Raw genomic sequence first — 23502 nt, 5'->3', positions numbered from 1 at the left:
AATTTATAACAAAAAGCATCACATTTAATTCCCTATCCTTTTGTTTTTATGCAAAAATTTCAATTTTTAAAGTAACTAAAGCGTTCAGTTAAATGTAGTGAAGTAAAACGCACAGTATTTCCCTCCGAGATGTAGTGGAGTAAAAGTATAAACTGTGAAAAGAAATGACTCAGCTAAAGAACAAGTACCTGACATTTGTACTTGAGTAGTACTTGAGTAAATGTCCTTAGTTACATTCCAGCACTGATATGGACCACCATCCTGCTGCCTAGCAAAGGGTTAACTGTGTCCCAGATAGCCCCAACCAGCTGTTTCAGCCTTTCACACCTTCTCTCCTGCTGCCTCCTCTCCTCCCTGCCTCTTGGACCAGTAAATGAACACTCATTTGCAAGTTAGATAAATCCTTTGAATGTATTATTGATGCAAACAAATTAGCCTGTAGGCCCCAGACAATACCTAATGGAGCCTTGGCTTATGGGTGAGGTAGTTTCCAGCGAGGGCACTGTCGGTGTTCCAGGATTGATGCCTGCTCTTCTGCCCCGTAATTATTTCTCCTACAAATTATTCAGCTGTTCTGATGCAGTTTGGGGGTTTAAAGCAGTGCTACTTATTGCTGCCTATATGATTCCAGGCCTCAACCCAAGCCACATTCATTAGTTTATTAAAGGGAAAAAAAGACACAGGCAATTAGATAACTGGGATAAAGCCACCGAAATGAGGGGATGTGTTATTATTCAAGTTTATGCATGCTGCTCATAATTCACTGGGGTTTATGTTGGTGTTGCTTTTTCAAGGATATTCTCTTATCTTGTTGTACACAGACACATGCTCACATTTTAACAGCCTTGTATAAGCCTGTTCACGTATTTACAGAGACTCAAACCGACTCCCTTTCGCAAATATGCATCGAAACACTGGCAGAATGCATGTTGCACACACATGCAAAAGTGTGGACACATATGGACACATACACGCACAGAGAGGACACACAAGTTTGTGTAATTTATGCTCGCTGGCAGTAGCGTGGTAGAGGCAGAGGTTGTAACACCATGAGAAGAAAAAGTGCGAGAGGAGATGAGAGAAAGAGAGGACTACCATACTGTCCTCTGTGATTAGGACCCAGTATTGATCAGAGGAGGGAGGGGAAGGCAGGCTGAGAGGGGGAGGGAAAGAACAGGCCCCGGGGCTCGGGGCCCAACTCTCTGGTGGCCTCTGCTCTGTTCCTCTCCTGCAAGCTGGCCAGGGCCGTCGGGGGATACATCAAAGGGTCTCATCCTTCCACCCGTCCCATATGCACACACACAAATACACATATTAATGCATGCACGCAGATTCCTCTGGCCTTTGAAAAAGGCTCCATTTGATGACATCATTTCCCCTTTTGTTTCAGAGTTCGATATCGTAAATCAAAGCTGATATGTTATCACCAGGGTGTTAAAAAGAGCTAGAGCTAACAATACTCCCATGAAGTTTTGATGGTGTGCTACTAAGTGGCACTTTCTTAACATGTTTTCACATTAAAACTTCTTTTATAGAACGTTCCTTTGTCTCCTGACTCAGACCTATAAAACTGCATGTAGTCAAACCATAGACTGTATATAAAGACGGACATGGAGTCTCCACTTTTTGCCAGTGCTGCCATAATCATTCAGTGACATTGACTGTATACAATAATGGATGTAGCCACTGTAACGTCACCCATTAGTATATGGACCCCCAATGGTTAGTGTGATAATGCTAAATTTTGTTTGCAGAAAAGAAGCTTAAAACCATCAAAACAAATGTACTTACAAGAAAATCTCATTATCCCCTTTTTATAGCATCAAATATCCAATTAAAACTAAAGTTATTAGAAAAATAATCACTAGAACCTAAGCATGATAAGAATTACCTAAAATGACACCGTATTTGAAAAACATTCATTTGATGTGTATTTTAATCTTTTATTTTGGTCGATGTCCCTGTCGGTAACAGTATATATATATATATATATATATATATATATATATATATATATATATATATATATATATATATATATATATATATATATATATATATATATATATATATATATATATATTTGGCATACTATATTTTTGGCAAGTTATGATGGCTTCCATCGTTATATGCAGCCATTGAGTCAAACCTATAAATTTTGAATATCAGCCAGCAACTAGTCTGAATATACCTAATGTTTTTTGATAGCATCATTAGGTGAGCCCTGCCTTTCAAACACACCACAGAACAAAGATAGTGTCAGTAGTCGAGAGCTGCAAGTCTCAAGCATGGCAGCAATCAGGCAAACGGATCAAACACAGTCACACTCACACACGCGCGCGCACGGCATCAATCAGCTGGTCATGATGGTGTGTCCATATTCTCTCTCCCAGCATGCAGTGTGTGTAGAGGGGGTACTCATTACTATGTGCTCTCTCAGGGCCAGACCTGTGTTAATGCATTTTCTCCTCCTTTCCCCTCTCTGCTCCCTATGCCAGCTTTTCAGCTGACTCTGGGCTTTGGCAATCTTATTTGCCTTTCAATCCAGATCAATCTCCATCTTATCTACAGCTCCTGAATCATAAACATTTCATAGGCTCAACCTTGACACTGACAGACATGAGGTGGTGCGGGTTTGGTGTGAAGTGCCGGTGGAGGCTAGTTGATCCTGGACTTCACTCAGACTGAAAAAAAAGTGTTGGAAACATCACCCTGCTGATCTCTGGTGTGCACAAACGCCCCATCCTGCACAGCTGTCTCAGCAAGAGACGCACACATGCGTTTGCTGCGTGTATCCGTGTGCATGTGCGCTCACATGCACATTTATATAAAGTCTGGTTTTCTATGTGCATGATGTATTATTCATAAGAAGAAGCATTCATCTCAGTGAGACACCTCAAACAATTTGGAGACGTGGTGTGCTTAACGGCTTAATGTAGTTGCTGCAATTTGGCTCTCCTCTGGCTGATTAACACCGGCACTCCAGTCCTCACTGTGCTTTGCCTCACGAAGGATTAGGTGTTATAAGAAACATGGCTTCCCAGGGAGTTGATGAATATTTCCCCAAATTTACCTGTCATTTTTCTGATTTGAACATCTTTCAGAATAAGCACTCCTATTCAATTTCTGTCTCGCTATTTAGTCATTATCAGAGGGAGCTCAGAAGAGGTGAACACTAACCCCTCGTATGCAAAGCAAGGATGACCTTGGATTCGGGCTGGGCAATATGTTAATATTATAAAACAGTGGTTCCCAACCGGTGGGTCACGGTCCAAAAGTGTGTAGCATGTCCATTCTAAGATTGTAAACAAAAAAAAAAAAAAGCACTTAATTTTGATATATAGTGGATTTTACTCAATTTTTGAGTTTTTAAGGCTGCGTTAAAGTATAATAATATAATTTTCTGAATATACCAGAATGTTGTAGCCGTTCTATTATTTGCTTTTACCCACTTAATCATTATATCCACATTACTGATTAATCGGGACAAAGGTGCATTTCTAATGCTACTATAATGTCTATATCAAATAAACTAAACTAAACTTAATGACCCAAGCAAGAAATTAGTAAAAGTTAGAAGAAAATTAGAAATAGGAAAAACAAAACAAAAATAACCAAGGAAATTGCCCAAACATAATTTCGTATATCTAATTATATATATATATATAATTATAGTAACTGTAAATATAGTTTTCTGGACTTTTCAAGCATTTTGATAATTTTAAATAATTTTCTTTTTTTTCTTTTTCAGATTAGTATTCTTGTCACCTTTGACTGTTTTTTTGTTTTTCTTTTCCAAATAATCAACCACTTTGCCCAGGTTTCAAAGGTTAAAATGCTTGTGGAAGTCATGTTAATTCAGCACAAGAAAACTGATGTTTATCCAGGTTTCAAAGGGTTAAATGGAGGATACTGACTTTCCTTTTTCCCTTTGTCTCCGCTTTTCTCTTTTTGTCCCCACCTACATTTGCACAACAGCAGGTCAAACTTTTACTCTGTGTGTGTGTGTGTGTGTGTATGTGTGTGTGTGTGTGTGTATGTGTGTGTGTGTGTGTGTGTGTGAGTGCTGCCAACAGTAGAGCAGTCAGCAAAGTGCCACCTCAGCACCTGTGCTTTAATGATTAATACCATATTGATGGTCTCAATTAATTTCCTATTACACCACCAGAAGGCTGCGGTCGCTCTGTCTCTGTCATGGCCCTGCGCTTGTTTTGGGAAGCCTCTTTGTGGCAGCTGCTGGATGGAGATAGTATGCCTCTCACTACCTCACACACACAATTTTACAGACAGATGTACCAAACATGCACACACACAATCACGCAGTATCTTCTGGAAACACACATGCACACTATTACACGCCGCTTTGCTCCTCGCATTTCACACGCTTGCACACAGATAAACAAATGTAACTCTGTCGTTTTGTTGAATCTTTTTAAAGGGGACTCGCTGTGTTTTAGCTACGATGTTTTGCAATGATCAAAAAACTCTTCAGAGGCCCGGAGATTCTTTGTACGGCACTCTGCGGCAATTTTACAAACCACTACTCTCACCTGATTGTGTGCCTTTGGTACAGCTCAGCCCCCTGTGTTTTGCATTCAAACCTGGCGCAATGTGCAGTTTTAGGCTGTTTTTCTAAAGCCTATGCTTTTCTTCTTGCATAATCCCCTCCCCTGCAATGCTGCTACATATTTGTAACAGTGTGTAAGATTTATTCCCGCGATGATCTCTCTCAGAGCTGTGATTTGATAACCATGACCTTAACTGTCTGTGGACCTGCTCTGTGGATCAACTCACAGTCAACACTGCCCCTGTAGAGAGGCTGGGGAAATGCTTGTGTTTGTGGATCTGATTGGCAGGCTTCTGATGGTGCCTTTTCTCTTTCTCTCTTCATTACCTTTTCATATCCCCCATTCACGACTTCTTATCTCCGACCACTCCGTACTTCACCCCATAAACCCCTCTATCTCCCTCTAATATACACTGTTAATCTCAACCTCATTCTTTCATTCTGTCTCGCACACAACCACACACACACTGTCTTTATTTTTCATTTTTCATGTGGACCCAATACACACCATTGGTTGCTAGGAAACCATTTGAGCATTTTTTTTCCCAGGGGCAGACGTTTGATTACCCATTTGTATGGTGTGTGTGTGTGTAGAGGCCAGTGTGTGTGTCTCCAGAGAGAGGTCTTGCCAAGCTGAGCTCTGGGGCTGCTCCAGTATCCAGCCCAGTAATAATAATGAGCCCCTCACCATGCTTGACAGAGCACACAGGCTCAGCAGTCCTGTGGCCGTTGCTGTTGTCATTGTGTGTAAGTCTCTCGATGCATACAGTGCGAGTACATGTCTACATATATGTGCATTTATGCTCCACTAGTTTGTGCTTCACCGGGTCTGTTTTCCTGCTACAACCTCAACAGTTGTTGTTGTTGATGCCGACAACCCCGCGTTATCTATTGTTGTTCAGCGGGCCATTGCAGGTGCAGATAGTGGCCAGGTTGGACTGTCTTGCTGCTGGACACACATCAGTCCTCCCTGTGACTCCCTGTTTAGAAATGCACCAGCACATCTCCCCTGGCTGCTCCTGTGAAGTCCTGATTCGCTCACAGACACGAGCAGAGGCACATAAATAGCACGCCTTGTCGACTGGCACGGGGAGAAAGACGACGCGCACAAACAAATCAGACTCAGCGCTGATATGAAAGGGAGCGAGAGCAGAAGAGAGAGGGGAGTAGAGAGAGATGGCATTAGCCGTGTTTTCCTCCTCCAAATGAATTGCACTATGCCCTAGGAGGAAGAGATGAAAATGAAAGAGTGGGGAAGACTTGGAGAAAGCCAGAGGTTGAGAGGTTATTTTGAGGCGGAAACAAAGGAATAGAGGCATGAAGGGGGAGCACACGGTTAAATCCTCCCAGTGTCGGGGAGAGCTCAGTAACTTCCTCTCCCTCCTTTTATTCCAGTGTGACTTGTGTCACCTGGATGGCCACTGAATATTAGGATCAGTGCCATGGGCTGAGCCAAGGCCATTATGGCAGGCGGATGGGATCCTGATGGCCCTTTCTCAGCTCGCCCCTGGGCAGCGTGGCCTCTCACTTGGGACCACCACAACTAATGGAGAGGCTAGTGTGCTCTGAAAGGGCCTTAGGAAGAATAAGTAGGCTGTAAACTGTGAGTTGAGTTGTGGCAGCTAAAGGGGCTTCAATGCCTCACTGCCCGGCTTACCGCTTGACTTACTGCCTGCCTGCTTGGCATCCACAATGCTCCTCCATATTCAGGCTCTGAATGCTGGCCTTTTGCACTTTTATTGTAATGCATGCAGATGCTTGGCACAGCAACAAACACACTCCACCTTTTACTGTGGTGCACTGCACAAATAATAAAAAAAATCAAAGCAGGGAGGAGCCACACACTAAAACACAGAGCACTCTCTTGCACTCACAGACATGTAGAAATGCACTCACATATCTGCACAATTACACACACAAGTGCACAAAGCACGTGCACACACACTCACATCAGCATGGACTCGCATTCCCCCCACCCAGAGTGAAGCAGTTCTGCCCCTCTAAGCTGAGTTATTTAAAGCCCCGCTCTCAACTCCATCGGAGTGATTATGTGCTACTGAATTAAACATCACAGGCCTCAGCCCCTGGCTTCCTCCGAAACACGCTCAAACATGCTGGCCTCTTCCTGTTCCTCAAAAGTTCCAAGTTCTGCCTTTCATATCTCACAGCCCGTGCACTAGGTAGTGGAGGTAAAGAGGTGGAGCATGAATCTTCCCCTAAATCAGGACCTCCTGCTGTGCTGTGCTCCGCCATCCCACTCACAGACCTTGGATGGAGGCAATCGAGGCAATTCACATTAAGAAACCCTCTGTAAACTGGCTCTTACCCTTGGATTGGTACCCACCCCGGGCATCGTTTTAGCCTGGCACTCAGGCAGCGTTGTAGTTGGTGGAGAGCCGGGTGCAGTAGAGGGTGAACTGTAGCAGTTAAGTTGAGCATTGACTCCAGACACCCCAATTAGGGTGTCTGTATTCTAAACTGGGAACATTTATATGAGTTTGTCATAGAAGACCCAGAGAGAGAGAGGGGGGAGGAGACCAGTTCATATAGGGGATTGCTCAGCTACCTAGACAGGAGCTCCAGGCTGTTTGCTGCCTTTTTTGGGTTGGTTTGACGTAGCTGTTTTGTTTACCTCGGTGTGTGCGTTTGTATGTGTGTGTTCATGTGTGTGTTTCTGTGCATCTGCACGAGGCAAGGCACCAACCAGCCACCCCCATATTCCAAAACACACCCGTCGGCAGTGAGCGATAAAGGTTCCAAACAAAAGAAGAAGTCTTGTGCCTTGTGGAGGTGAACTTACAGCACTACAGAGGCAGTTGACCTTGAAATGAGCAGCGGCGTTTGGGGACAGGCGGGGGAGGTCGGTGTTTAAGAGTGCAACCTCAGTGCCAGAGGCCAGGAGGCTGCCTAATGACTGGCACCCCATGTCATCCATCACTATGCCACTGCCAGGGCAGCTGCCCCCGCATAGGCGAGAGAGCAGGGCCTTAATAACCCCTCAGACACGTTCAGCGGGCCACTGCACACGACATGAAATACGTACATTATAACTGCAATTCTATATTTAATATTTTACATGAGCTGTTTTTGTTTTATATCAGGGCTGTCAGCGTTAACACATTAATAGCAATTAACATGATTAAGGTCCGTAATCGGTTAAGGTACGGTTAATTTTTTGCCTAATCACCAGCTAACATTCCTGTCCTTAAGAGGCTGTGCCGGGCTGAGTAGAGTAAAGTGAGAGTTATGATACTGGCATCATATGAAACAAGAAGACTTAAGATATTCGGTGGTACCATGTCATGCTAGCTCCTTAGTAAGAAGGCAGAATAACGTTCCAAAGTTAGGCAAAATTTTGTCAATAGAAACAGTACCGTCATTTCACAAGAGTCCCTTAACCTCTGACCTCAACATATCTGAATGAAAATGGGTTCTGTTGGTACCCATGAGTCTCCCCTTTACAGACATGCCCACTTAATGCTGGTCCCATGCAGTTTTTTTTGCTGTCATGTGACAAGACAATCTTGTAAGAATAGCATTACATTGTCAACATGGACTTCATGACTGTTTTTTAATGCAAAATAATGGAATTGAAAACGTGATTAAAAAAAAGAATAGTACAATTAATCGCGATTAACTTTGAAATTCTGTGATTATTTTTGCAATTTTAAAAATTAATCATATGACAGCCCTAATTATAACTATAATACTACATTTAATATTTTATTAGGAGCTGCTTTTGTTTTATATGCTTCGCAGAAGAAACGCCACAAGACAGATAACTCAGGTAAAGCTCAATCACTATTTCAAAAATCTAGGTGAAATTTCCCTTACACTATAATAATAATTTCCATAATTAAATATTTAAAATTATGTTAAAAACGTTTTGCCCCCAGTTATATTTCTGATTTCCTTGTTCCTTACTCGACTTCTTGACCACTCCGATCCTCAAATCTTGGCCTTTTTTCCATCCCCTGCTCCAACTGCAAAACAAATGGTGATCGTGCATTTGCTGTTTTAGCCCTCTGGAACAATCTCCCCCTGTCCATCAGATTTTCTGAGTCCTTGGACTGTTTTAAGCAGCTACTGAAAACCCACCTTAATAGAGCAACTCCATGTGTGATGCTTTTGTTTGTTTGTTTTAGTCTTGTCTGTCACTCATTGTGCTGCGTTCTATATTGTAATTTATTGGAACTTGATTAACTAATTCACTCATTTATTTTAAAGGTGTGTACGTGTGTGTGTGCGTGTGTGTGAAGCGATTTGTAACTGTGTGTATTAAAAAGTGCTATATAAGCTTTACTTACCCAATTCCTAATACACACACAGGTGTTGCTTGTGCTGCACAGACATATGCAAAGATTCACAGCACAAACTAATACGCATTGCAAGCACAGACGGAATGAATATGCAGTCAAAATAGCAGATCCACTCAGACTCACACTCACAGCTCATTGCACTCATTCAGCATGCATACTGATGTACGTGCGCCGAGCAACATACAGAAATCTGCCTCCAGACGCTCATTCACACGCTATTTATAATTTAATGTAGGCAGACGCAAATACATAAAGCCACAGATACATCTACAAACACACCAACACATGCGACTCCCCTCTGTATTTACGCCTTGATGCTGAATGTTTGTGACAAAACAATCGACTGTTTCTGCTTTCATGATATTTTGTATTGAAATGGATATCCCTGTAGCATACTAGTTCAATTCTCCCATGAAGGACTGTCTGATTCCTCCTTTGCTTATTTTTCCTTCCTCAGAGTAAAATTGGGTGAGAAGGAGGGGGGGGTTTCCATACCTGAGCCCCTGTCTGCTCCACTCTTTCCTTCACCATGACAAGCTTTGAAGCCCCCATTCCTGGGTGTGGGTTATTTTATCAGAGAGGAACAAGGTTTTCCTCCTGCACTCCCGGGCTCATCCACGTCGCATGAAGCATCCCCTCTCAATTAAGATCCTTTCATGTTAATGGTGTTCTTATCGCTCCTGTGCACTGGTTGTGAAAGCGAGGCCTACTATGGTGGAGTACAACCATGGAGCAGAGCTGCCTGGCTGACAATATAAGAGCTGTTACTCTCATTCTTCTTTCTGTCCCCGACTTTCCATGTATCTCTCTCTCAAACTCTCTGACTCTTAATGAGCTGCGGTGGGCTGTTGAAGTAGCGGCTACACAGAGGTGTCCCAGGGAGAGTGGCAGAGCTGTGGAAAGGGTCACAGAGACTTAACGAGACAGCGAACACATTACTTGACCACTAATACCGGATTCCATCAACAGATGTGCTTTGTACTCAAGTCCCAGTTAGTTATATCTTAGCCGCACTGCATACACATCCGCTACCACACATTCGGCACAAAGTAGAAGGTCATTGTATCTGTCTTCACCGACATCTAACTCAGTCTGTGTCTTCAGCTCCATTAGCGAATCTCTCTCCTTCTCCCCCTCCTTGTCTTTTGGAGCATAACAGGGTGTATGACTTCAGGACGAGGTAGGCAGTCACTGAGAGATCGTAGGAGCACTGGCTGCCTCTAAGTGCGTGGGTGCCAGAGAAACCTGTTGCCTGGCTACAACAGCACCTTTATCCTTCGGTTGCGATGGCGATGTCCTGCATATGTGTGCAAGTGTTGGCACACCAACTTTTTCAACGTGTGCCTGTGTATTAGGCTGCTTGCACGACTGTGTGTTCTTTTAAACGTGCATGTATGCCTTTGTATGCTGATGTGTTTGTGAGACCGAGAAGTGATGAAAGGAGGAGTAGGAAGGCGCTCCACCACCCACTCAGCAGGCCTTCCGCCCCCATGGCTGACTCCCCAAGACTCCGCTAGTAATTAGCTCAACATCTATCCATCTGTTCTAGGGAGGCGCAGTAAACATTAACACAACACAGCAACATCAAAATGCTGGCTGGAGACATGCTAGATTTTACATATGCATGATGTGTTCATGCTTTAAGAGGCCTTAACGTGGGAAATGGTTGGCACGCATGCTTGCAGATATGGCCATCGTGCTGACATTTATGCATTTATAGGCTCATATACAAACACAGTGGTGGATATCATGTAAACTATTGAAGTCCACAGCAGTGGTGGAATGTAGCAAAGTACATTTACTCAAGTACTACAGTTAAGTTTGAATTTGAGGCACTTGTACTTTACTTTAGTGCTGCTTTATACTTTTACTCCACTACATTTCAGAGAGTAATGTTGTACTTGTTACTTCACTACATTTATCTGACAGCTTTAGTTACTTTACAAATTAAGAGTTTTGCATAAAAAAAACATTAGAAGAGAAGATCTGATGTTTGTTATCAATTAAATCACCAAATAGTTAAACAAGTACAGCTTCAACAATTAGTTGATTGATCAATCAGTCAATTCACAGAAAATGATTTGCCTGTTTACTGTTTTGATAAACATCATTTATTTTTTTCTTCTCTTTTAATTATTGTGAGTTTTGGGGGTGTTTTTTGTATTTTCTAAATAGTTTGTGAGTTGTCAGTTATTTTTTTAACGCAGCTTTTTGGGTGTGTTCTTTTGTTTTCTTTTTTTGGAAGATTGTTCTGCATTGGATACTTTTACTTTTCATACTTTAAGTACATTTTCCTGATCATTCAGACTTACTTTTACTTTCAACCATCATTTAGTTCCATTTTCAATGCAGGATTTTTACTAGTAACAGAGTATTTGCACAGGGTGGTATTAGTACTTTTACTTAAGTAAAGGAATTGAATACTTCACCCAACACTGTAAACTCAGATACAGACAGCTTCACATCCTCACCCGCATGCTCACCACAGGCTCCTGCTGCTGTATCCCAGTCTCATTCCTTCCACTGCGGAAGTGAAGCTGGAAAGCTGCCCTGAGACCCGCATGGGGAGTGAAAACACAACCAAAAGACTACATTACACAATGAATCAATAAGTTAATGAGATCTCATTTTCTCTAGAAAATCCAGACAAAAAGATCCCCCTCAGCCCGTTTTTCCCCCCGCCTCGACTCCAGGAGAACCAACTCCTGATATTACACTGTGGTAAAAAAGAAAGCAGCCAGCAGGAAACTAAATTAAATTACCATCCTGATAGATTTATGTGATGCTTTACATTTTCATTGTGTTGTTTTCCTCTCAGAGTGGAGGTGGGCCCTGAGTTGGGAGAGAACTGTTAGAGGTGTTGTAAAGTAAGAAGAAGAGGGAGAATCGAAACAAGATTGGGGGGAAAGAGAGCGACAGACAGATAGCAGATTTCTAACAGCAAAGCACAGCGACACAGATTACTTGTGTTTGGGTGAGCTCTAAGGCTGGCACATGGTCTCTTCCTTTGTGTTGTGTGTGTGTATGTGTGTGTGTGTGTGTGTGCGTGTGTGTGTGTGTGTGTGTGTGTGTGTGCACGTGCATGTGTGGCTATGTGTGAAAAGGTAGGAAACAGCTGCGACTGTGGGTGTTGGAAAGATGAGATTGCACAGATTCACATATATGATTGTGTAAAGCTAACCCTTGTTGTCTTGTGAGTATATATAGTAAATTTACCTGTATGTAGTGCCTGTTACAGTATGTGAATAAGTTAAGTCAGATTTAAACTGGACATTTAAAATATATGTAAACATGTTAGTCCGTCTAAAATCGTTGGACAAACACGTCTAGATAATGCGGTTTGGGGTTGATTTACTCTTTCATATAGATGCTTCAGGCAGACCTGAACTGGCCTAAGCATTCTGCACATGCTCCATGATCCCCGTGCCGGGCTTTGACTCGAAAGTTGAATAACATAATTTTGTAGAAGAAAGCCAGAAAAAACAAAAGAAGAATACGGGAAGAAAACAAAACAATACAAAAGCAGCAAGTAAAGTGTAGAGTTCATACAAAATGTGAAGTGTTGAAAAGGTATTCATGTTGTAACCATTCGACATGCAGCCAATTCATCAAACAGTTTATACAAGTAATGCTTTAACAAGTAGTTAATTAATCAATCAGTTCATTCATTTTCAGTTTTGCTTATAGTTTTGAGTTTTTTCAAAAATTTTTCTCAGTTTTTTTGGTAATTTATCGGGTGCTTTTTTTAAAAAAAAAAAAAAAAAGTGTGGGTGTTTTTTTCTATTTTTTTATAACCAAGATTTTTTCAATGTCTTGGTTGCTATGTGACGTAATAGGCCAACCAGAAGAAAGTCCAATAGCAACTAGCTGAAAGGGGACATATCACCACCAACTATGGCAGTTGGACATACACCTCGGTGCTTGTAGTCATAGTCCAGTTAAATGGCCAAATCGAGCTATAAATTTAGATGGATGTAGCTATCCATGTAAATGTTTAGTGTGTCTGTGTCCACTCCCATACATCCACATATGGTTGATCAGACCTGAATGAAGCTTTCAGCGTTACACGCTCTCATTACAAGTAAAGATTGAGGGCATCTCTGAGCTATTGACACAGCTGGTGATGCCATCTGGGAGCATCGCACACCACCCTGTGCCATCTCCATCCAAACAGGGCAGCAGTCGTCACCTGGTGTCCATACCAATGACAGGGGACAAGGAAAGCAGTGAGATAACATGCTGCAGTGTCCGGCTCCAGCTCCTGGTGGAGGTGCTGGAGGGAGGTCATCTGTCCTCCTGAGACTCCTTTACATATGATTTCTTCTGCTACTGGAGCTGTTGAGATGGTGGATTTTTTTTTTTATTTCAAAGAACTGATTGTTTCTTTGGATCTGTTTGCCCCCAACCACACCCCTGTCTGATGAAAGGGGAGAGGGAGAGAGAGGGTTGCAGTTGTAGATTAATGGCTCACACTGAGAGGGAGCACAGACCTACAGTAGCAGCACCCTGATTTATTTGCCACTTAGTACTGATGAAGCTTCAAACTGCAGTCACACACGCATGTTGTCACGGGCATTTTTCTCCATCAAGGTCTTTGTTTGTTTGTCAATTCTTGCTTCTTTTTTTAGCTGCAAGTGCATGCATGTATGAATGGTTTTGTGTGTCATGTGTTTCTTCCATATTCTTTTATAGCTCCATAAATTACATATGGTATGGACGTTTTGGAAAATACATGCAGAACAATCACAAATCTGATTTTTATGCTGCAGAAGGGAGCTGTAAGAATTGTAAACAGAGCTGATTATCATGAACCAACCAATGAATTATTTATGCCCTCAAATTTAGAGATTTGGTGGACTATAAAACTGCACAATTAATTTATAAAGTAAAACACAAAGATGCCTCCAGACTGTATCCAAAAATCATTCCACTAGAGTGAGTCACTATGAACTTAGAGAGGAATTTTTATGTTTACAAACCAAAGATGTTTAACAGTTTAAAGGAGCGGTGTGTGAGATTTAAGGGGATATAGTGACATCTAGTGGTGATGTTCACTGATTGCAACAAGCTGAAATTTCTCCCAGTTAGATTTCCTTCAGTGTTCATTGCTGAGGACTTTATCTTAAGCCAAGTCATCCACAGAGGTTTCTACCTCTCCAAAACATAGATGATTAAAACCTTTAAAAGCACTGAATAAAGCAGTTTATTGTTACTAATCCGTGTTTTTCTGATGTCGTTTGACATGTCAGAACGGGGCCACTAGCCCAGCACCTATTAAATGTGTGCTCACCTTATTTCTGATCCAGATGTTCAGGAGGTTTTTACGGGGAGCTGAATTATCCACAGAGGTCTCCTTCTCTCCAAAACTAACAGACCAGGTGATTTAAAATGGTAAACACACTGAATAAAACAGTTTCACTTTTCAAATTAGTGTTTCTCACATGCTGTTTGGCACGTTGGAGACGGGCTGTTAGCCCAGCATCTGCTAATGTGTGCACGCCTTTTTCTCTGATAACTTAAGATCCAGACATTCAGGATGTTTTTACCAGGAGCCAAATTATCCTCAGAGGTCCCATCCTCTCCAAAACTAACAGACCCGATGATTTAAACTGTTAAAAATACTAAATAAAGCAGTTTAACATTTAAAAAATTGTGTTTTTCCAACGCTCTTATCATGGAGGGGCTGCTAATTACGGTGGCCGACATGTAATTGCGAGTGATCTTGTCTGGACCCAATGTTTGGATTGTCCTTTCTCTGCTACTCTTGAAACATGGCAGTTCAATATGGCGATCTCCATGGCTGAGGACCCATTCCCTATGTAAATAAAAACTGTTCATTGTAGAGTAATAAAAATGCAAAGATCCTTATTTTAAGTTGATTATACACTAAAGAAAACAAACTTATTGTATTATATTTCATTCCTGATAATACATCCCTCTAAATCCCACACACTGGGACCTTTTTTAAAAAAAAAACAACAATTAATTCAAAAGGGTAGGTGGACTAAACTAAGGCTTCAGCCTACACCTTCTTGGTCAGCAAAACTTGCTTTGGTTTGTCATTGCTTATTGTTTTTATTTTTTTTTCTTGTGTGTATTTGAGTTGTTTAAGTTAGAAAATGGCAGAAATAGACTAAACTACACTAAAAAATACTGATATCTGCTTGTATTTGCTGATATCACAATCAGTGCAACTGTTTTGTGTATCCTGAGCGTCAGTGTTGGGATATTGTACTGTATTTCTGTGTTCACTCTGTGTGGGTTTAGTGACAGCCCGATGTTTATAATAAATTGGAAGCGATAAGGACTGAAACGGGAACATTCCTTGTCTGACTCTTTGCCATGCTCTGTAATCAAAGCTTTTCATGATTACAGAAGCGAATTGATGTTATTCACACCAGCACAACATTCCTTTAAACGCCACCTATTATTCATAAGCTGTCAATTTGGGGAATTTGCCGAGGTAACCCAGTAACAATTTGCAGGCGGCAAATTGTTGAGTTTTGACTTGGTAAATACAGGCAGAGTTAATTGAGGGCATCAACTCACCATGTGGGAGGACTTGACAAAATGCCATAAGTGTGTTACATGAGCATACATTATAATTATCACACATATGCACACACAAATACGCACGTAAATGGCACACACTGGCAGACACATCCAGGCGCACACACGTTTGGCGATACAGATAGTCACATAATGAGTGAGATTATTGCAGATTTCTGATCCCAGATTTGTTCTGCTCTCTGGTTGTGCTATGAATTGTCCGTTTACTCTTCTGTTCTTGGGCTGTGTGTGTGTGTGTGTGTGTGTGTGTGTGTGTGTGTGTGTGTGTGTGTGTGTGTGTGTGTGTGTGTGTGTGTGTGTGTGTGTGTGTGTGTGTGTGTGTGAGAGGGTTATCATCCAGTGTTTCTAGTTCAGCAACGTTTTACTTTTCACCAACCAGCTGGCTTGTTCCACACTGAAGCCCCCATAGCTCATCCGCAGCATCTATCTGTCACTACTTCTCTTTGCATTTATATCTTCAAGTAATCATGCTCTTAGACAGTAGAGCTGCAACGATTTATTGATTAGTTGTCAACTATTAAAGTAATTGCCAGTTAATTTGAAAATGGATTGCTTAGATTCCAGCTTTTTAAATGTGAATATTTCATGTTTTTTTTCTCCTAGATTAACTGAATATTTTAGGATTATTACAGTGACCCTGAGAGAACACAACATTTTAGAAAACAAAATAATTTTTCAGAAAACACAACCACAGTTCCGAAAAACACAGCAACATTTTAGAAAACACTCACAAAATACAACTGCAACTCAGAAAAATACAACTACATTTGAGAAAACAAGATAATATTTCAGAAAACACAATCACATTTTAGAAAAACACAGTAATGTTTAAGAAAACACATTTCACAAAACAAGACATTTATCAGAAAACATGCGACAGAAAACTGAGTTCACAATACACTACAATGTAAGTATGTTTTCTGAAATGTTGTGTTTTCTGAAATGTTGTAGTGCTTTATAAAATCTATCTGTGTTTTGTGAAATGTTATTGTGTTTTGCTAATGTTGTTTTTTGTGAAATATTGTGTCTCTGAAATGTTGCTGTGTTGACCCTCTGGGCCACCGTAAGTCTTGGACAAAGACATTTGAGGATGTCATCTTGGCCTTTGGGGCATTGTCTTTTTTTTCACCATTTTCTAACATTTTATGGACCAAACAATTAATAGATTAATTGAGAAAATAATCTACAGATTAATCGACAATGACAATAATCATTAGTTAGTCATTAGTCTAACCTCCCCCTCCGTCTCTTTCTCTCTTTCTCCACAGAACCCTGATATCGTGCTCGTCCACTATTTGAATGTCCCAGCTATTGAGGATTGTGGGAAACCATGCGGTCCGATCCTCTGCTCCATCAATACAGACAAGAAGGAGTGGGCCAAGTGGACAAAGGAGGAGCTGATCGGCCAGCTAAAGCCCATGTGTGAGTATCTGAAAAATCCCATCAAGTATGATGCATTCGTCAGTTCTTGTCAACACAACTTATCGTCATAACTTTTAATATGAAGTTGCTGCCGCCTCTAAATAGGCCTTAATAGTTTTTGTGTGACTACATGCATGGGAAGACTAAACATAGTGGTGGTTGTTGTTTTTGTGTGAGGATGTAATGTCAGGTCCTATTTGCTGATAGCTGGTACACTAAGTGCCCTCAGCACCTCAGTCAGAGAGCATCTTCGGCCAGTGTTCCCACACTCTGTTATATGAGTGTGTGCGCTTCCCGGAGCCGTCTGCTAGTTATGTGTCAAAGGTCAACTCTTCCCCTAGACCTCTGGCACCACTCTGGCCGGGCTGAGAGTGCGCCTCCTCTCTGGCCCAGGAAGGAAGTCAAGGCAGAGGAGGGCAGCAAGCTGGTTATTGATTCATGTTAGTGCGTGGGAGCAAGAATGTCTGACTCACCAGAAAACCCCCCGCCACCTCTTCTCCACCTCTCTCCCCCTTCAATGAATTGATCCCTGTTGTTATCAGCTTTACTAATGCTCTGCGAGGTGCACTATGCCGTTTTTATGAGTCTCCAGAACTGCCCAAAGATTGAGGCAATGTTTTGGAAAAAGTCTGGGTTTTGTCTGATGATGATAATAGCCAAATGGGGACCTTGTGGGGGCATTGGAAATCTTTCAGACAGCTGTTAAGATCCCTTTAACAACCACACTGTGATTCGGGTGTGTCTGCGAAGGGGCCGGCAGGGCTGTGACTGATATTCCGATGGCCAATTATTGGCGATGTGGCCAGGTAGAGAGGAACGTGTCAGCAGCTTTACAAGCGCACACGCATGCTGGCTGCATACTGACAAGGCAGCCTGGACCATCATCGCTGAGGTCTCGGTTATATTGTTATCCTCCTCACTGCTCCACTCGCTGTCACTTTTAGGACATATTTTAACATAAGCCTTACCTCAGGACAGCCACTGAACAACAACGGCCTACTGTATTCATTAGATCTGTGGCTTAATGTTAAAACCAAGCACCATTTGCAGTAATGCGTAAAGTCATTAACTTTGGGAGTTGTTGGGACAAAGAGGGTGAGTGTGAGATGCCTTCTAGCTGCCAGGCTACATGAGGGGGCTACATAAAGAGCAAGAAAAAAACCCTCTCCTGCTTTCTGTCTTTGCTTTCTATCTTTCTTCTCCTCTCTATCCCTCTCCTCTCTCAGCCAGCATGTCAACACAAGACCAGCCATGGAGCAACATTGCCATCTAGTGCTTTTGTGAGATAGCAACCTCCCATCCCAGTGTAGGAAGAGTTGAGTCGATGAAGTCATGCCGTATTATCCATGCATTATTTAATCCTAAATTATAGATTAGCTCTTAACATACTGTGCATTTTTCCCAGACTGACCTATATCTTGGGAATCTTAGAAAATCAAGCTTGCATCTATTAGGAGATATGAACAGTAATGTTATAATATGTGTATATGTGTACATATATATGTACACACACACACACACACACACATATATAAATACATATAGCACTGTGCAAATGTCTTAGGCCACCTTAAACTTTGTTACTTGAGCAAGATTATAATACATATTTATTTTTCAGTATATATATAGTATTGCATTGGAAGTATGTATACAGTATACAACTCTTTTGCGCAGACAATATGAAATTTACAATACTTATCTTCTGGTATACCAGAAGATTATTTAAGATAAGATATTTAAATATGGTCTAGACTTTTGTGCAGCACTGTATACATAGCTGAACTTCCTCAATTCCTCAAAGGTTGTGTAGATAAACAAGGAGGACACATTTTCTCTTTATCAGGAATGTGCAAAACCATCAAACTTTGCAGTTTGAGAATTGCTAGATTGCAGGAGTGTACCATACAGTATCTTTGATACTGGGTCATATGTGTGTGGCTACAGGTTAGGGGGTTGTTCATTTATTATGATGATGGCTCCTATTTCATGAGCTGATTTTTGTCAGTGCGCGAACCCTTAGTTTAATGTCAAATAGTTATTTTTCCAGTGCGTTGTCAACTTTTTGCAATATAATTGCCCTCTTCCGTCTTCCCTTTTGTTATTCTCTTCACGATATTTCAGTGCGCAAACCATTTGACACCTCTAATGATACAAAAAAAACAACAAAGGAAAAATGTGGATTTCATGGATCAGTTGAGCTTATTCTGTCTCCCCACGACAAAAACACACACGCTCGTGCTAGGAAAAACTTTCACATGCACAGACGCTCGCGCACGGCAGTTCAAATATAAGCCCTGTGAAACATGGCCTTGTCTGACCTCATCCTCCTTAACGCCCTGCGGTGTTTGATGAGAAAGAGAAGGAGCAAGGCGAGTGGAGAGGGGGGTAAAGAGAGTGGCATCACTACTCAGTCACGCTACAGTTCTATAGACAAGGCAGCCAGCTTGATTCACTCTTTGGGTCTAATGCTATAAACACGCAGCGCTCTCCCCAGCTATGCCCCCAGCCTGCTGACAGATAGCGCATGAGCGGCTTTAACAAACACTCAGACAGACAGAGGGCCTGTCTCCAGGCTAGACAGACAGGGCCAGAGAAGAACACACCAAGACAGACGCGGCTGGCCATCATGTGAACTATTGTACTCACTGCAGTGGTGGAATGCAACTAAGTACATTTACTCAAGTATTGCACTTTTACCAGCACTTTACCAGAGTGTTTGCATTTTTTATGCTACTTTACACCTTTATTCCATTAAATTTCATATGGAAATGTACTTTTGATTCACTACATTTATCTGACAGCTTTAGTTACTTTACAAATTAAGAGTTTTTCATAAAAAGATGAGAGTAGTTTATAAAGTATGATGTTTGTTACAAATTAAATCACCAAACAGTTTATACAAGTACTGCTTTAACAAGTAAATAATTAATCAGTAAGTTGATTGACAGAAAATTAAGTCTTTTGCTATATATACATATATATATATATATATATATATATATATATATATATATATAATTCTGATTTGAAGTTTTGGATGTTTTTTCTATTCTCTCATTATTTTCATTTTTTTCTTTTTTAAATAATTGTGAGTTTTGGGTTGTTTTTTTATTTAATTTTTTTTTTGTAATTTTGAGTTTTTGGGTGTTTTTTCTTTTTATTTTTTTTTAAATAATCTAGTAGTTTAGGGGAGATTGTCTTTTTTTTTTAATTATAAATACTTATGTAAGTGTCAGAGTATTTTCACAAGGTGATGCTAGTACTTCCATGTGAGTAACAAAACTGAATACTTTGTCCGCCTCTGACTGTCCCATATAGTGCGCGGTGGTGCAGAGGCAACCAGATGTCCTACAGATCAACTGTGTTTGTCATTAGGGCTGTGTGATGCTGCTCATGACAGGATGCAGTCATCAGGATGATGATGTGACCGGGTTGTTGTTTGGTGCCTCTGCTGTTGCTGCCACCGGGATTAAACCTTGTGGCACTGCTCCTGTCATGTCTGCTTTGGAACATAACCCTCAGTGAGAAGAGCAGACAGGCAGACACGGTGGCAACTGTAACGTCAACAACCCCAGAGCCTCCGGGGGTGACGCCCGTCTCAGTAAGGAGGGCTGAGGCAATTCTGGCATGAGGGATCATCAGGGTGGAGGGGAGACGAGATTGTTTGGACAAATCGGGACGGCACTACATGGTGGACGTAAGCTGTTGCATTAGGCTCTCACTCTTGCTCTGTCACCCTGCCTGAGTCAGATCAGCAAAACGGATGCTCTTCTGTCTTCCCTACTGGCTTTGCCACAGACGGGGATTCATGACAGCGTTTTTAGTATTCCTGTGGCCCTATCATCTCTGTGTCAGTACTGCTACCATCATCTCATTTGTACTGTTTGCATTACACACTGTCAGGAGGTGAACTCAAGCTACACCGTCTAATGGGATCTCCAGACAGACACAATTATTTGTGCAGTAATTACAGTGACATTAGATGAAACTTTCCTGTCACATTTGGTGTCCAATCTCCTTTCTTTTCCAGCTCACTCACTCCAGATTAATGGCTGAACAAATCTGAATTTATAGCAGATCAAAAATGAATCCTGTTTATGTTTCTATAACCTGCCACAGAGAGTTGTCTGCTGAGCGTGTGATCTCAGCCTGATCACAGCAGCTCTACTGACATCTGCTGGTGACCAGCCTGTAATCTGCCAACGCATCTTTCAAGCTTTCAAGTCAGATCCCTATCACAGTCATCCAATCATGTCTCCCAGCTTTTTTCCCCTTCGCCTTAACTAGCTCTGTCTTTAATCTGCATTACCCTCACCATCGTACGCTCTTTCCATCTCCTTTTATCTCATATGCAAACAGACATGCACTAAGCAAATCCTCGCTGTTTTCTAAACCTGACTCTCTTTATATATCTCTCTCTTGCATATTTAACCAAAGGAGGTACTGAAGTGAAAGGAGTTTGAATTAAAGCAGGCTTGATTTTGTTTGATAGTCTAAATATGCTTCACTTCTGAAATATTACCTTTTTTCTCGCTTGAGAGCCTGAGTGCTGCAGCACTCAGCGGTGTCTTCTACCACCTTACCGCCACTAAAACCACTATCTGTCTCATCAAAAGTGGTGGCTGGTTAGCAAGTGGAGCGATGAAAAGTATTAGGAGTTGCTAGCGAGGTGTGACTGAGGCAGGGAGTGGAGCTTTACGGGAGAAAGCTCCTCTTTTTTTCCTGCGGTGCAGCAGCACATCCAGCAGCAGCTAGGTGACGTTCCTCCCCAGAGGCTTTCCCTGTCAGAACAGAGTCATAGGTCGGGGGGAGGGTGGAGGGTGGAGGGATTGAGCTCGCTGTCACCTTCATCAGCACTCACAGAGGGGAGGCCACACAGTGGCAACACACACTGACTCCTGGGAGGGAAAAAGGCACAAAAGAGAATAAGCCGAGCAGTGCAGAAGATACACAGGTTTTACAGAGAGGCGAGGCTAGATAGAAGCAACTGTACAATTCTGGAATAAGGAAACAGGACACATGGGGAAAAGGTCAATACAGGGGCAGAGCCGTTTGGTGGCTTGTGGCTTCTTATCCCTTTGAAACCTAAGCAAATTGGCTTGATTTCTGTCAAAGACACGGGAAGAAGGCAACAAGCAACTGACCCAAAAATAAGAAAGCAAGAAAACAAGAAATTAGTGAAAATTACAAGAAAATTACCTGAAAAAAATAAAGGAAATGAAAGGAAAGGAAATTACTTTAAAGATGCGAGAAAAAGAATCTGTGACATGATTTTCAATATATAATTATAATAATTATAGACACAGTTTAATAGACATTTTTCCTAGCTTATGTTCAATAGTTCAAAATCTACCAATTTCTTTTTTTCTTTTTCTTTTCAATGAGATTGTTATTTGGGCTTTTTTCCCTTCATTAGATAGGACAGAAATAGCATGAAAGGGGGAGAGAACATTGATGATATGCAATAAAGAGACATAGACTGGAATCGAACCCACTGCCGTTGTGGCAAGGATATTGCCTTTGTGCCCACTCTACCAGGTGAGCAACTGGGCACTTCAAAAAAACTACCAATTTCCTGCATTTGTGTGACGTTTCCAGCCAGGTTGCTCATTGCCTTTTCCCGGCATGTTTTTTAAAAGAAATCAAACCTTTACAGGTTTAAAGGTTTAAATACTTGTGAAAGGCTTCTGAGTGTAGCACATGACAAGTGATGTTGATCCAGGTTTCAAGGGGTTAAAAGCCCCAAATCTATACTATTCCCCCTAAAGAAATCTATAATGATAATTGAGTAAATGTTCTTTTGTTGGCCTGTTATTCAATTTAGAGTATTGAAGACCACATTTACTTGGCATTGCTGCTGATACTTGATTTGCAATTAGAGCAGTTCAGATTATCATGGATATAAATGTGGTAAAAAAGTAACGCCTGCACATTTACTCTATGCCACACAAGTTTAATAGAGACATCATCTCTGTTAAACTTTTGTGGCATGAAGTAAGTGTGCAGGCGTTACTTTTTTCCTCATGTATGCTGTTTTTTATTGGCCTTGCACCCACATGATGTGCGCATAATTATTCTCTCTCAACGTGGATTTAAATGCAGATTCGTCAGCTAAACATTCATTCTGTGAACTCTCCTCCAGCATAGTAAAACAAAAATAGGTGTCAAGATTACTAATGCTGTTGATACCAAATCCCTACCCTACTTATGTTATGTAACTTGTAAAAAAAAATCACATTAGACAAGTTTGCCTCTTCTTGGGTGGTAGGAGTGAAATTTAGTCATCCTCAATATTCGTTGTGTTATGATGATAGTTTGAGAACGATTAGATACTCAATAGGATGTAGGCTCTGTAGGATGATTTTTTCCTCAGTGACGATCATGTTTCTGCCAGAGATGTTTGCAAGTCCTGACACCATTGTTTTTCCTTTCCAACTGCTGAACTTGTGTTTTGGCAGATACTGAGTACCGATACCGATATCCGATACCATTGCATTGAAAAAAAAAAACAGCTTCATACTATTAACCCCGTATGGATATGAAATGATTGCTATGAGTGTTGTATGGCATGGCTTAGGTTAAAGCCCTTGTAAAACATGAATACATACAGGGCATTAATATTAT

The 23502-nt window shown here is 41.4% G+C and overlaps 1 protein-coding gene across 1 annotated transcript in view; it reads left to right on the top strand.

Moving 5' to 3' along the window:
* The window catches only part of camta1a (calmodulin binding transcription activator 1a), a 396495-nt gene that overhangs the window by 325347 nt on the left and 47646 nt on the right, over window positions 1-23502 (top strand). Inside the window, 1 exon segment of the mRNA XM_042492229.2 lies at window positions 16725-16878. Within this exon segment, the coding sequence (XP_042348163.2) occupies window positions 16725-16878 (154 nt within the window).

This window comes from Plectropomus leopardus, chromosome 9, assembly GCF_026936395.1.
Source record: "Plectropomus leopardus strain MGB_pleo_1.0 chromosome 9, ASM2693639v1, whole genome shotgun sequence".
Classification (NCBI taxonomy): domain Eukaryota; kingdom Metazoa; phylum Chordata; class Actinopteri; order Perciformes; family Serranidae; genus Plectropomus; species Plectropomus leopardus.
Note: the sequence above shows the minus strand (reverse complement) of the source record. Positions and strands in the feature narration are given on the sequence as shown.